The following is a 14,839-nucleotide window of genomic DNA, read 5'->3' on the forward strand; positions in this document are numbered from 1 at the left end:
ACACAAATAGGGTTTATAGAATACGTCTCCAAGTCTAAATGAAGCTCCTAACTGCCTTCCATTCCAGCAGAATTTTCAAAGCCAACTGCTTTACCATTTTCTGAATAATTTCTCATTTTTCGTCACTACCCTTAAACTTTTTTCGTCACGTTTTTCTTATTTAAAAATCAGAAGAAAAATAACTGTCCAGGTGGCGTTTTTTTCTTTTTTTCTTAACAGAATAAATAAAACCTCACAGCCGGCTCGACCTAATCGAGAAAGAAAATCCGGCGCACGTGAAGCGGAACTTTGTAATCCTCTCCTCTTACCTGCACTGCGAAAATACTTTGAAATCCTTGATTGCGTGGTAATTTGCCCTTTCATGTATCCACTCGTTGAGAGGCGCAACGTCCATAATCTCTCCCTCCGACGCCGTGTGTACCTAGTCGATGAGACGCGAACAAAATGTAACCTCCTAGATTATGGAAAGCTTTTCATCTCAAGCCCTCGATCCCCGGCGAGGTTTAGCTTTTTGATTATCGTCACATATCATTGAAAGAACGTGACTCACGAGTCACGTCTGAAACGTTATTCACTGCCGAGATACTCTGTACTTCAAAGCAACACGTGAACCCCACTTCAGCAAATTATTATTACGATGGACAATTCATACGGGATTCAACCAAACCATCGACGTTCAAGCTTTTACGCTATCGGACGTAACTTCAATTAAAGGATATAGCATAATGTCTCTGTAATGTATAGCAACAGCAGGCAACAAACTTACCGTGTTTAAATGGAAAAGCAGAGGTATGGAGCTGTTAAAGGTGCTGTTCCACCTACTCTTTAATTTAACACTTATTAATAGACTAAATTCAGTTTTAGAGATTCTGGTTCTACGACGCACAGGATTATATGGTAAACACAGGTACAGGTGCCTATTGCCTAAGCAGATGGGGAGTACTTAATATAAACGGCAGGCTTGGTAGTTTTGTCGTGGCAGGAATGTATGGGGCCAACTTCTGTATCCAAAAAACAAATGTGGAAAACATGGAAAAATCAGTAAAACCCTGTGTTTGGCACAAAACTCGCCGGCTATGCTCTTTTCTGTTCCATTGTGAGAATCACGTTTTAACCCTCAATGTACCATAGTGTGGGTGTAATCTCTCTCTGTTGTGTTCATTGTAGCTGGAGTTACCAAGTGCCATGGGCATCCGGGGGGGGGGGCACTTGCAGTAGCAGGGGAGGGAGTATATGTTAACGAGACATAGAGAGCAGACAAAACACCTGGTAGTCAGTAGAGTGCAGCAAAAAAGCTTTTATTTAATTCAGTACACCCCTGCTGTCAGAGTGGTTTGGTCTGCTCTCTTCCCCCCCCCTTTAGTTGGTCTCTTCTCTTTCACTCTGGCAGCTGCTCCTTGCCAGGCACAGAGTCCCCACCTGGACAGAGACACAGCTTGCAGGCTGCAGACACAGGGTAATTTATTTTAAAAATATATTGCAGCTAGGGTTAGTTATTACTCCAGCTGTTGAGACTACATTCCCCGTGACTCTCAGCCAGTCTGGTATGCATCATGGTAAAATGAGTACTCAACGGCTGGAGAGCCCAAGGTTAGCTTTCATAGCATCTCATGATTCCATCCCTTTGGTTGGCTGAGCATCATGAAAAATGTAATAATGACATTTTGAGTGCCAAATGTTACCAAAACTGCTGCAAGACCACCAAGTGTCATATTTGGGTTCCAAGCCTTTATGTCCCTTGTTTACTACCCTCTAAATGCCCTCTTTTTTGGTGGGGATAACATTTTGCTCCCCCCTGGAAAAAATCCTTTTTCATTACACTTCTTTTATCACTATATATGTGGCGACTTGCCCTTTGCAGAAGAGTTTATGGTGCTTTGGCCAAAACACAGAACTATAGACTCATGAATATTTAATATAATTATTTGTATCTGGAGCGGGTCTTCCACTGTCTGCACCCATGTATAAAATGATTACCAAACCAGCGAATGTCCCTGGTTGACCTTCCCACTCTTGTACCATATGGGATCCAAGAAGGGGCGGAGCCAATACTGATGGGTGGAGTCACTCACTGGCATGCCCAGCCCATACTATATATCAATCAAAGTGGTTAGTTGGCAGAAACAGCTGGTTGCCCTTCCTACGGAAAATGGACCTTCACGAAATAGAAAAGATCTTAAAATGGTTATTGTAAGGTAATAAAAATGGCTATTCAACAATTGTATAAAATTGCTTTATTGCAATAATTTTGTTTTCACTGAATGTGTCCAAATAAGCCTTAAAGGTGGAATAAAGTGATGTTGATGTTTACCTTACAGACGTGTGATGCGCTTATAGTCCAGTACGAGCCGGAATCAACAGCTGTGGCCGCTGGAACGACCTGGAGATCATACGGGTCGTACCGAACGCTAGGATTATCGTAATCTCTGGGGAGGCAGTAAAAAAAATCCCCTTTGTCCTCTTGAAAGGATTTTTTCTCCTGCAGAAATAATTTTTATTTATTTGTTTGTTTATTTATCTTAATGCCGTCATCATCATCATTAACTCAAGACTGAGTGTGACCTTCAGGGACACACATATAAAGGCTGTGAGGATTCTACCAGCACACTCAACTCACTCTAGTGGGGAAACTCAAAGCTCGGGTAAGCTGGTGAACACGGCCTGTGCTTTAAAGGTGCTGTTCCACATAGATGTTTTTCCCAACATTACCAGATTTTTATACTATTATGTACTAATATGGAATGTATCAGAAATAAGCTGATTCTTAAAAAAAAATCTTCTAATCACTCTCATCACACCTATCACACAGAACACCTCCCTCAATCACACTCACTTGCCATCACTGAGTAAATGGCGGTCCGTAAGGCTTTGACTTTAAATGCTCTTTTGAGGTGGTCTCATAACTACACTTTGGTATAGGGTCCCATGGCTTATATGTTTGTTAAAATATATATAAAATGATATATGCCCAATATGTAACTTACCTCTACAAGCCTTTTGTATTTGTAAGCCGGCACGCTCTGGGTTTCCGACATGTCCTCGTGTAATTCTGTATCCCATCCAAGCTTAGCTCTCAGTTTAATGATGTGGGATATGGCGCTGTCATCTGGCACGACAAGACGTTAAACGGACTGTAAGTGATCGCGTCTAACAGCGGCTAGTGTTATATGGCCTATCCCTTTAATTTCCCAAACGTTCATTTGTATAACAGATACATTAAGGTTTATTTTACACATACCCTACATTACTAAGTTTCTTTGTGTATCCAAAAAAAAAACAAGAAGTTTTCAAATTAGCCGGATTTTCAGCCATTAAACCCAGTCTGGGTCTAGAAAGGCTAGAAAGGTGGATAGGAGGGCAAGTGTCCCCTAAGATGCTCTGAAGATTTTGGGCCACTGGCAGAACCCTTCATGTATATCTGCATTTCCATGCGCAGTCACTGGAGAGACTAAAGCAGTAATGGCTTTAGGTGGGATTTACACCCTGACCTCTGTCCACTGAGTATAAATTAGCAGTCATGTAAGGACCACCAAAATACCCCAAAGATCCTTCTTCTATACAGGTCATCCCCATCGTAGGCCCTCAGCGGAGACCCTTCACAACTAAATCTCAAATAGTGCGTTTAAAGGAACAATGCCAGGGCTACCTCTTCTTTAAATAAAGAAAGGAAATTAAAGGGATAGCCCATATAATACTAGCCGCTATTGACCAAATAGTTGCCGTAAAGAATGGGTACATTCCCTACTTGGAGAAAGAAAGGTTTGGTCCTGGGATAACGTCGGACATTTCTTTTCTAAAGCATAAGATCTGGCTATACCTAAAATGTAACGATATGACGAGATCTGGGCCTCACAAAAGGAAAGCATTTTGGATAACATTAGGTTTGGAAAATGGCTAGTAGTCAGTGACTTTGCTTTGTATCGGATGACCCATAAACCCTTTCATGTTCTCACCATCAGTATCTTGTTGACTTTCTCCGGCCAGCCGGGCCGGTCTCGGGGGGGCTTTGTCTTCTGTTTTATCCATCACGTCTCTCGTTCTTCTGTCCGGGTCTGGCTTTATATTCTCGGGGCCGGTGTTGCTTATCGGGCCTTTTTTATGCCTCCTAGGATTAGTGAAAACATAATGAAAAATGTAAGTCTGAACACATCAATATTTACGCAATTATCAAGTAATTAAAGAGGCTTTTTTTTCCTTATCTGCACTTCGTTAGTATATTTGAAATAGTACAAATAAAGCAAAATTGGGGTAATTACAATTATTATGGAGAATTACTCCTGCTAAGGGTTTGGCATTTAACATTTATTAGGAATAATTTTTCTAATGCTGAATTTAATTTTAGGTTCAACAGAGCAGGCGGAACAGCGTCTTTAAAACCTACGGAACACAGTGGTGCTTTCTGAATAAAAGGTGATGTAATTAAGCATTTCTATATTTCTGGGATGATGGGGTGGCCCCTAAATTAGTATGGGATAGCATTCTATGATGGCCTAATGGGGGGGGGACCTAAACCCTGTTACCTTTTTTTATTACATCATAGCTACTTACTGTGATACCAATACCGCCAAGTTGTGCCATTGTAAGGCTAAGTGAAATATATAGGACTTTGGGAAATGGTAAAATTAGTGATTTATGATAAATATATCAAAGGACTCAGACTACCCCCTCTAAAGGTTTTTTTTTTAAGAATATGAAAAATCCCATCTGGAAACCAACCGCTCCGAAAGCTGACCCCGGGTCGTATATGATAGACCCTCGTTGATCATTATATTTGGGTGAGGGGGCATATAACAGTACTGAGTATCTACACGCCTTTTCAGATAACCCCATCCTGTGATTCGTCTTTAAAAATACAGTCCGACTTACACGTTGGTTTCTATTTTCTCCCCTTTTCCCCTCCCGAGCCCTTTTTTCCGCCGGTCTCCTCTGTAAACGGAGGTATCGATCGGGTCGGGGAACTTGGCCAGGTTTCCAGATGGTGGTTTGGGGATAAAAACCTTTAAGAAAAAAAAAACAGAAGTGTGAAAATACGTTAGAATGTCGTCTTTATTCCCTAATTCCAAATCAGCGACCCAACGAGATTGCACAATCCCTGGCAAACCATTAATATATTCTATGCCCAGGGCCTTCCTCTCCTTTTCTATCCTTTTTATCCAAATGGATATGTGATTACTTACTATGTCCTGTTTGCCTGTTGTACAACGCTGCGGAATATGTTGGTGCTATGTAAATCAGTAAATAATGATGCCCCTAGACGATGATATCCGCGTTATCCCTGTTCATTTGGTTTTCCTTCACGGTACTTTGAAAGATTTCTCCAACGTGTTAATTATTCCTCTTTTAAATCTAAGGCAGACTTTATCCACTACATGTGCAAATATTGAGGTTCTAGTGCAGTACCCAGCATCCACCAGTAGGTGGGAGTCTTCAGCACACAAGAAGAGGTTGTGCTGTGAGTGTGTAAAAAGTGCTCTCTATCGCAGACTGCTACAAAAAAAATGCTCGTCTCTCTATAGCAACCAGTGAAACGTTCTTACTAACCGGACCATTCCATTGGTCGATATGATAACTAGACTACGTTCTCGAAGCTTTGCTCCAGAATCAAAGACTTGAAGGAAAAGGCTTTATAATTCTCATGTTATGGCAATATATCTTTTTGGAGGACCCTGGTTCTTTTAACAGCTCATGAGTGCTACCTACAACGTTCCAGTCGTGATGACATCAGAACAATATCAGAGTCTTACTCTGATGTAATACATTCTTGTTTCATTACTCCTGTATCCCACAAACATGAGAATTGACCCTTGTCCTATGAGTCCCGGGGCAGAATGGGGTCCTTTGAGGACTGTTATACTTTGTGATATTCTCCAAATACAACGTAGAGTCACAAAAAAAGGTTTCAAGACCTCAGAGTCCTCCTCTCCAGATACGTTTGTCATCTGAGGGGTCTTCAGCACTGACCCTGCTTCTTGTTCTATGAATATTTTGCGAGGTAAAAAGTATCACAAACTTCTACGGAGGATTTTCTAAGGACTCAGACGTCTTCCACGCGCGAACCCATGGTGGCCAAACAATAACCGAGAGACGACTGTCAAGCTCCACTCAAGTGCATCAAAGCGAGCGTCCAATAGACCCTCCTCTCTCTCTCTCTCTTTTTTTCTCTCTCTATATCTCTTTCTCTATTTCTCTCTTTCTTTCTTTCTTTCATTCTCTCTCTCTCTCTCTCTCTATTTCTCTCTCTTTTTCTTCCTTTCTCCCTCTCTCTCTCCCTCTCTCTCTCTCTCTGTCTTTCTTTCTCTCTCTTTCTTTCTTTCTTCCTTTCTCCCTCTCTCTCTCTCTCTCTCTCTCTCTCCCTCTCTCTCTCTCTCTCTCTCTTCCTTTCTCTCTCTCTCTCTCCCTCTCTCTCTCTCCCTCTATCTCTCTCTCATGCAATAACTGAAATAAGTAAAGAGCTGCAAAGACTGTTCCCTCTCTGCCTCGTTTATTAGGCACAAACAAATATGTTATCTAGACGGACACATTTTTATGTCTTGACACAAAAGGATTGCTCACTGGAGCGTTGTTGACTCCATTAGCGATGACAGCTTGTTTATGAGTCAGACTCTTTCTGGAGACCATCTGGAGCGCATCAGAGTTCTCCGGTCGGAGCTGCAGTCGGGAGAGAAGTTCTGCTGCGCGTGTTGGGTTCTGCTCGTTGATGTTCATCATGCGTGTTGGTTCCTAGACAAGAGAAGGCGATCAATATATCTCCAGAATATATCTCCAGACTATATCTCCAGAATATATATCCAGAATATATCTCCAGAATATACATCCAGAATATATCTCCAGAATATACATCCAGAATATATATATATCCAGAATATATCTCCAGAATATATCTCCAGAATGTATCTCCAGAATGTATCTCCAGAATATATCGCCAGAATATATCTCCAGAATATATCTCCAGAATATATATATATCCAGAATATATCGCCAGAATATATCTCCAGAATATATCTCCAGAATATATATATATCCAGAATATATCTCCAGAATGTATCTCCAGAATGTATCTCCAGAATGTATCTCCAGAATATATCTCCAGAATATATCGCCAGAATATATCTCCAGAATATATCTCCAGAATATATATATATCCAGAATATATCGCCAGAATATATCTCCAGAATATATCTCCAGAATATATATATATCCAGAATATATCGCCAGAATGTATCTCCAGAATATATCTCCAGAATGTCACATAACAGACGATTAATGTTGCCGGATTGTATCCTTTTTTTTTTTATCTCTGATCCAATATGGGTTCTTTTTAACAAGCCGGCATTCTTATTGGTAAATCAACTCCTTTGTTTGTTTCTATGTATAAAACCCATACAGACGCATAAATATATTAGCTTTAGATGCTATGGTGATTTACAGTATTCATTTATACGTGTATTTTTGACAGTTGATATAAGGGGGGGGAATCTAAAGCCTTTACAACACAACATAAAGGGACGCTCCGGTCATTGTCTGCCCTTTAATGCGGGGGACAGCTGAGAGTCCCTTTAAATTCTCGCGGATCCGCGTGGCAAATACACGGGGATTTCTAACACCGCCAAGGAAACCCAACGTCGCGTCTTAAAGTCACCAGACAAACCTTCATAGAAATAAAAGATCCTATAAAACAGAACGAGCCCCGGGGCCGTCCTCCGGTGATTTGGAAGAAATGGGAGCCGGTGAAGAAGGTGCGAGTTACTTCTCTACAAATCTGGTGGTAAATTTGTATATCTACAAGAAAAAAAAATTGTGGTCTGCAGTACAGAAACGGTTATTACTTCAAATCTAATGCATACGTTAACTGGGTGTCCTCTGTAAACGATGGGGGGGTCATCGGCCCAATAAAAATAAGCCTTTAGTTCACTATCTTGGCCGAGGCCGATCCGCTCAACTCCTGCATCATTTTAAACGCCGTTACTGTATTATCCGCCGATTTCTTAATTGCCCGGCGTCTTATGTTCCCCAAATGTATTTTCGAAACAACTAAGATGGGGGGTTTTTTTACCATCTTAAAGCTCGTTGTGAAAACCACGATTAATCTCTTTCCTGCCCAATTTTAAATACTTTATTCGTTTTGTAAAAAATAGATAAATCAATGCCAGCATTTAAACCTTCTACTTTCTTTCATGCTATAGCTTATATTTTCTTTTACCGACTACTATGCTAATAAGGCATTTATTGGGGTGAAAAAATGTGTTATTGATGAACATGTGTTATTTTAATTGGGGAAAAACCTTCCTGGTACCAAAGACTATATATATATATATATATATATATATATATATATATATATATATATATTGCTACCAGATTCCTTCCAGATCCTAAATATATATATTTAGGATCTGGAAGGAATCTGGTAGCAATATACCGTAGTTCCTATAGCATTCCTAAATGTATGCCGTGTTATCAGGGACCTTTCTGGGGCATCTAAATAATTCCAATTCAACAAGAAGCAATATTTATTCTTTTAATATATATTCTTTTAATATATATTCGTTTAATATATATAAATATATATATATATATATAAATATATATATATATGCTGTATACCTATAATAAATGATTTATTAATAAAAGATAAAAATAAATAAATAGGAATTTCTGTTATGTCGGGTACACTTATTTATCTGGCAAATACATTCTGTATAATACACAAACATGAAGTTGATTGCTGCTTTTATATGTAAATGTGACAGGCTAACATAGAAAAATATCTCATGCTACATAAGCTCAGAGGTCTCTTCTTCATATTGGGAAGAGACTTCAGAAGTCTTGAAAGTTTATGTAACTTTTTTTATTTATGTAATTTATCAGTTTATGTGATTCCATCCATTGTTCTTACAATACAATACAATAAATATATTTATAAATGCATATATAAAAAACACACAAAAAGAGTTTGAAACACTAAAGATAAACCTGTTAATGTATAGGTATATATATATATATATATATATATATATATATATATATATATCATCGGACCCTACTTACCATGCTGGTTGCTAGTGGATTAGGAGGCAGTGTCATAAAGCCGGGCTCGGTATGTATATTTTCTATAGGTGTAAACAGTATATGCTTCTCTTGTGTTGTGATTTCTGCACAGTTCCTGCTCCCAGACGCTTCCGAATGTTGCCTTGGAGACCGGGGGCGTGGCAGCCCCTCCATATTCCCGCCTCCTTCCCCAGGATCTCGGACTCTTAGCTGAGGTCAGGGGGTGTGTGCAGAGTTGTCAATCACCCAGGTTTAACCTGTTCAGCACCGGAGGCACTGCTTTGAAACGCAGCCTTTCTGAATTTAATGCAGAGATATTTGTATTATTTATAAATATTTTTATATTATTTCAGAGGGGAAATGTTAGGAGCAGAGGGTCAGAGGGTTAGATGGAATGAAAGAGAGTTTTACTTTACTGGGAGGGTGATAGATAAATGGAACGGCCTCCCAGCAGAAGTGGTAAAGGTTAATATAGTGCATGGGATAGGCATATGGCTTCTGGATCACACTATATACAATAATATAACCCCCAGCACTGTATACAGTAATATAACCTCCAGCTCTGTATACAGTAATATAACCCCCAGCACTGTATACAGTAATATAACCCCCAGCACTGTATACAGTAATATAACCTCCAGCTCTGTATACAGTAATATACCCCCAGTGCTGTATACAGTAATATAACCCCCCAGCGCTGTATACAGTAATATAACCCCCAGCGCTGTATACAGTAATATAACCCCCCAGCGCTGTATACAGTAATATAACCCCCAGCGCTGTATACAGTAATATAACCCCCAGCACTGTATAAAGTAATATAACCCCCAGCGCTGTATACAGTAATATAACCTCCAGCTCTGTATACAGTAATATAACCCCCAGCGCTGTATACAGTAATATAACCCCCAGTGCTGTATACAGTAATATAACCCCCAGCGCTGTATACAGTAATATAACCCCAACGCTGTATACAGTAATATAACCCCTCCAGCGCTGTATACAGTAATATAACCCCCAGCGCTGTATACAGTAATATAACCCCCAGCGCTGTATACAGTAATATAACCCCCAGCGCTGTATACAGTAATAACCCCCAGCACTGTATACAGTAATATAACCTCAGCGCTGTATACAGTAATATAACCCCCCAGCGCTGTATACAGTAATATAACCCCCAGCACTGTATACAGTAATATAACCTCAGCGCTGTATACAGTAATATAACCCCCCAGCGCTGTATACAGTAATATAACCCCCAGCACTGTATACAGTAATATAACCTCAGCGCTGTATACAGTAATATAACCCCCCAGCGCTGTATACAGTAATATAACCCCCAGCACTGTATACAGTAATATAACCCCCAGCGCTGTATACAGTAATATAACCCCCAGCACTGTATACAGTAATATAACCCCCAGCGCTGTATACAGTAGTATAACCCCCAGCGCTGTATACAGTAATATAACCCCCAGCACTGTATACAGTAATATAACCCCCAGCACTGTATACAGTAATATAACCCCCAGCGCTGTATACAGTAATATAACCCCCAGCGCTGTATACAGTAATATAACCCCCAGCGCTGTATACAGTAATAACCCCCAGCACTGTATACAGTAATATAACCCCAGCACTGTATACAGTAATATAACCCCCCAGCACTGTATACAGTAATATAACCCCCCAGTGCTGTATACAGTAATATAACCCCCAGCGCTGTATACAGTAATATAACCCCCAGCTCTGTATACAGCAATATAACCCCCCCAGCCCTGTATACAGTAATATAACCCCCAGCGCTGTATACAGTAATATAACCCCCAGCACTGTATACAGTAATATAACCCCCCAGCGCTGTATACAGTAATATAACCCCCAGCGCTGTATACAGTAATATAACCCCCAGCGCTGTATACAGTAATATACCCCCCCAGCGCTGTATACAGCAATATAACCCCCAGCGCTGTATACAGTAATATACCCCCCAGCGCTGTATACAGCAATATAACCCCCAGCGCTGTATACAGTAATATAACCCCCAGCACTGTATACAGTGATATAACCCCCCAGCGCTGTATACAGTAATATAACCCCCAGCGCTGTATACAGTAATAACCCCCAGCACTGTATACAGTAATATAACCCCCCAGCGCTGTATACAGTAATAACCCCCCAGCGCTGTATACAGTAATATAACCCCCCAGCGCTGTATACAGTAATATAACCCCCAGCGCTGTATACAGTAATATAACCCCCAGCACTGTATACAGTAATATAACCCCCCAGCGCTGTATACAGTAATATAACCCCCAGCGCTGTATACAGTAATATAACCCCCAGCGCTGTATACAGTAATATACCCCCCAGCGCTGTATACAGTAATATAACCCCCAGCACTGTATACAGTAATATAACCCCCCAGCGCTGTATACAGTAATATAACCCCCAGCGCTGTATACAGTAATATAACCCCCAGCACTGTATACAGTAATATAACCCCCAGCACTGTATACAGTAATATAACCCCCCAGCGCTGTATACAGTAATATAACCCCCAGCGCTGTATACAGTAATATACCCCCCAGCGCTGTATACAGCAATATAACCCCCAGCGCTGTATACAGTAATATAACCCCCAGCACTGTATACAGTGATATAACCCCCCAGCGCTGTATACAGTAATATAACCCCCAGCGCTGTATACAGTAATAACCCCCAGCACTGTATACAGTAATATAACCCCCCAGCGCTGTATACAGTAATATAACCCCCAGCGCTGTATACAGTAATAACTAGTCATGATTCTATTAATAAATAACATCAGTGGGAGTGAATAGAGATGTAATGTTGCCTTAAATAATCACGTTATAGTATTATTATTATTATATATGCATGGTCCCCGTGGACTCTGTAGATGACGCCGCGTCGTTGTGAGGATTGCGATGAAAGCTGACGTGCAGCCTGAAGACGAATAGAAAGATTCGGAAATTCGCCCAAAGTGCTGTAATCTGCAAGGGCGCCGCTGACCTTGCCTTCCGCGCATGTCACCGCCGGCCAGGACAGTCACTGCACCAGATTATTAGATTATACGGCCCAGAACTGATCATTAACCCTTTGAGGGTTAAATTCATTTTTTTTAAAAAAAAAAAAGATTTTTTCCATGCCATTATTATAATTCTTGTTACACAATAAACCTAAATTGGTGACCTTGGGTTTTATTCACTAAGGAATGAGTTTGCAGTAGAATAACTCTGAGATTCTGGGGAGCCAAAGAAGAAAGATCTATTGAGTCCATTTTAACCAAAATATATTAAAATGAATAATATATCTATTGTATTAAAATGAATAAAATGTAGATATTATTGCTATTGGAAACATTCCATTGGAGTGTAATTGTTAATTTCAGCGCAACTCTGAACATTACAGCTTTCCATGTACATGATGAAAGAAGCTTTTACAATAAAGGGGGGTAGCTTAGTGGAACAGCCTCCCAGTAGAAGTGTTAGAGGGTAATACAGTGAGGGTATTAAACACGCATGGGATAGACATATGGCTCCTGAATCTAAGACGAGACCAACCACTGATTAAGGTTTCAGTCTTTACAGCAGGAGAAACGGGCGACTAGACAGGGGCCGGATGGGGCCGTTCTGCCAGTAAACTCTACCAAATTATTGCATTTTTATATGTACTGGAAACAGGAAACTTTTAGGCAAAGAGCACTCACAACATCTGATATTACCTCCATTGTCATTTTTTCGCTTCAGGGGAAGTCTCATGATAAATTTTAGATTTTTCATTAACCCCCTAAGGACAATGGGCAGTCCGTAAACCCGTTGAAAACAATGCATTTTGAGCCCGTACATGTACGGGCTTAGTCATTAAGAGGTTAATTTTAAAAACCAGTATGGTGTAAAGCAGCTTAGTGTATAACTGGATAGAACTGGTTTGAGCTCATATTGATCCAATAGATTTATATGGAGGTCGCAGTTGTAATTGATGATATTCTGGTTACATTCCAAACGCAAACACCACACTGAGCTGATTCTTTTTAGTTATGCTAATGAAGTCCTACTTATGCTAATGAAGTCCCTTTCCCCATAGGCCTTAATGAGTCAGCGGGCCAGTCTGGGTGATAAAGACAGTTTTTCTATTTTTTTTAATCCCAAAGCCGGATGAGAAGGTCTTTGTGTTTGTGTCCAGATTAAAATAACCGAACGAAACAAATGCAAGAAGGAACAATGTAGCCGTTACAAACCTTCCCCGTTACACGGGTTTTATTGCGGGTAGCTCAATTGATTTACGAGACAGGTAGATTGGATCTGACTTAAAAGGCTTACAGCGGAGACGGTTTTGAAATTGCACCCCGTGTTTTCCAGGCTACCTTATGATTGTGCGCAGGAGTTTAATGATCCCGTTACACGCGGCTCGTAACTCCGTGGGGTGGTCTGAAAGGAGAACGTACGGTCACAGGGGGCGTCGGGGCAGAGATGAGCCTCTGATGGAATGACAATTTTTGCTGACAATAGCGGCTTTATACAAGCAAATAGACTGGAGAATTTACACGAGGACGATGTGAACATCTATGTCAAAACAGGTTTCTGTGCACCCCATACACACACACACATACATACACACACACACACACATACACATATATACACGCACACACACATACACATACATACACACACATACACACACATACATACATACACACGCACACACACACACACATATATACACGCACACATACACATATATACACGCACACATACACACACACATACATACATACATACACACACGCACACACACACACACACATACACACACACACGCACACACACATGCACATACATACAAACACACACATAAACAAACATACACACACACATATAAGAGCATAAAGAGCGAACAAGGTGAGCGACAGGGAGCACTTAACCCATTGTTGTCTACTTTTGGCCTCAAATCGTGCTCCTGTCATTCAAATCTTATCCCCTTGCTGCCACCGACAGCAGAAGTGCTCCAGGCCGCTTATCTCTGTGCCCAGCAAATGTGTACTTGGGGGGGGTTAGTCCGTCCCGGGTGCCGCTCATCAGAGGGGTGGCAAACTGGCACAGACTACCAGGCTGCATCCTCGGGATGGTGAACCCCAGTCCTGCCGCTGCGGACTTGCAGGTCTGTCTGCGTCTGCTGCGGACCCCCGAGCTCCGTCGGTGTGCCACGTCTGTGCTGACGCTGCGGAACGGCAGGCAACGAGCGATCTGGGCAACACGCTGAGTGCCGGTGATTTCATGCGCCAGCGTTCACAGTGCCAGGGAACAGATAAGAGAGTCCTGGGGGTGCAGAAAGGAGAAGAAAATCTGGGACAAAGCACTTTACAAATCTGTGCAATAAATATTCTTGCAAACATTACATTTTTTGGGGCTGCTTTTATGTTTTTAAAGTGAAGGGGGTGACAAATATAGGATCTGCTCCTGGTGCCAACTTTTCGGTTACTCTACATGTCTGCTGGACCCCCGTGTGTCATTCCTCTCCCCCCTTATAATGATTGTAACTCCTACTTTCCTCCTCATTAATTGAGAACATTGAACATTTTAACATAATTTTAAAAAGATATCATTAGAAAAGAAAGTTATTTTGTAGCAATTTGTCGAGATGAAGGGTGGTTTCCCGGCGTGACGCAGAAATTTGCCTTTTTCACCCGGAGGTTGGCCGCAGGGGGTCTTGGAACATAGAAGCGGGATCCTGAAGGTCAGAGTCAAAGGCAAAAAAAAATAGTGAC

The 14,839-nt window shown here is 41.1% G+C and overlaps 1 protein-coding gene across 1 annotated transcript in view; it reads right to left on the reverse strand.

Moving 5' to 3' along the window:
• Nucleotides 1–6,705, reverse strand: part of DNAH14 (dynein axonemal heavy chain 14) — an 83,648-nt gene extending 76,943 nt beyond the window's left edge. Inside the window, 6 exon segments of the mRNA XM_053459139.1 lie at nt 309–421; nt 2,312–2,479; nt 2,985–3,106; nt 3,954–4,105; nt 4,867–4,997; nt 6,553–6,705. Coding sequence (XP_053315114.1) covers nt 309–421; nt 2,312–2,479; nt 2,985–3,106; nt 3,954–4,105; nt 4,867–4,997; nt 6,553–6,705 — 839 coding nt within the window.
• Between the last annotated feature and the right edge of the window lie 8,134 nt (nt 6,706–14,839).

The sequence above is a fragment of the Spea bombifrons genome, chromosome 3 (assembly GCF_027358695.1).
Source record: "Spea bombifrons isolate aSpeBom1 chromosome 3, aSpeBom1.2.pri, whole genome shotgun sequence".
NCBI classification, from domain to species: Eukaryota; Metazoa; Chordata; class Amphibia; order Anura; family Pelobatidae; genus Spea; species Spea bombifrons.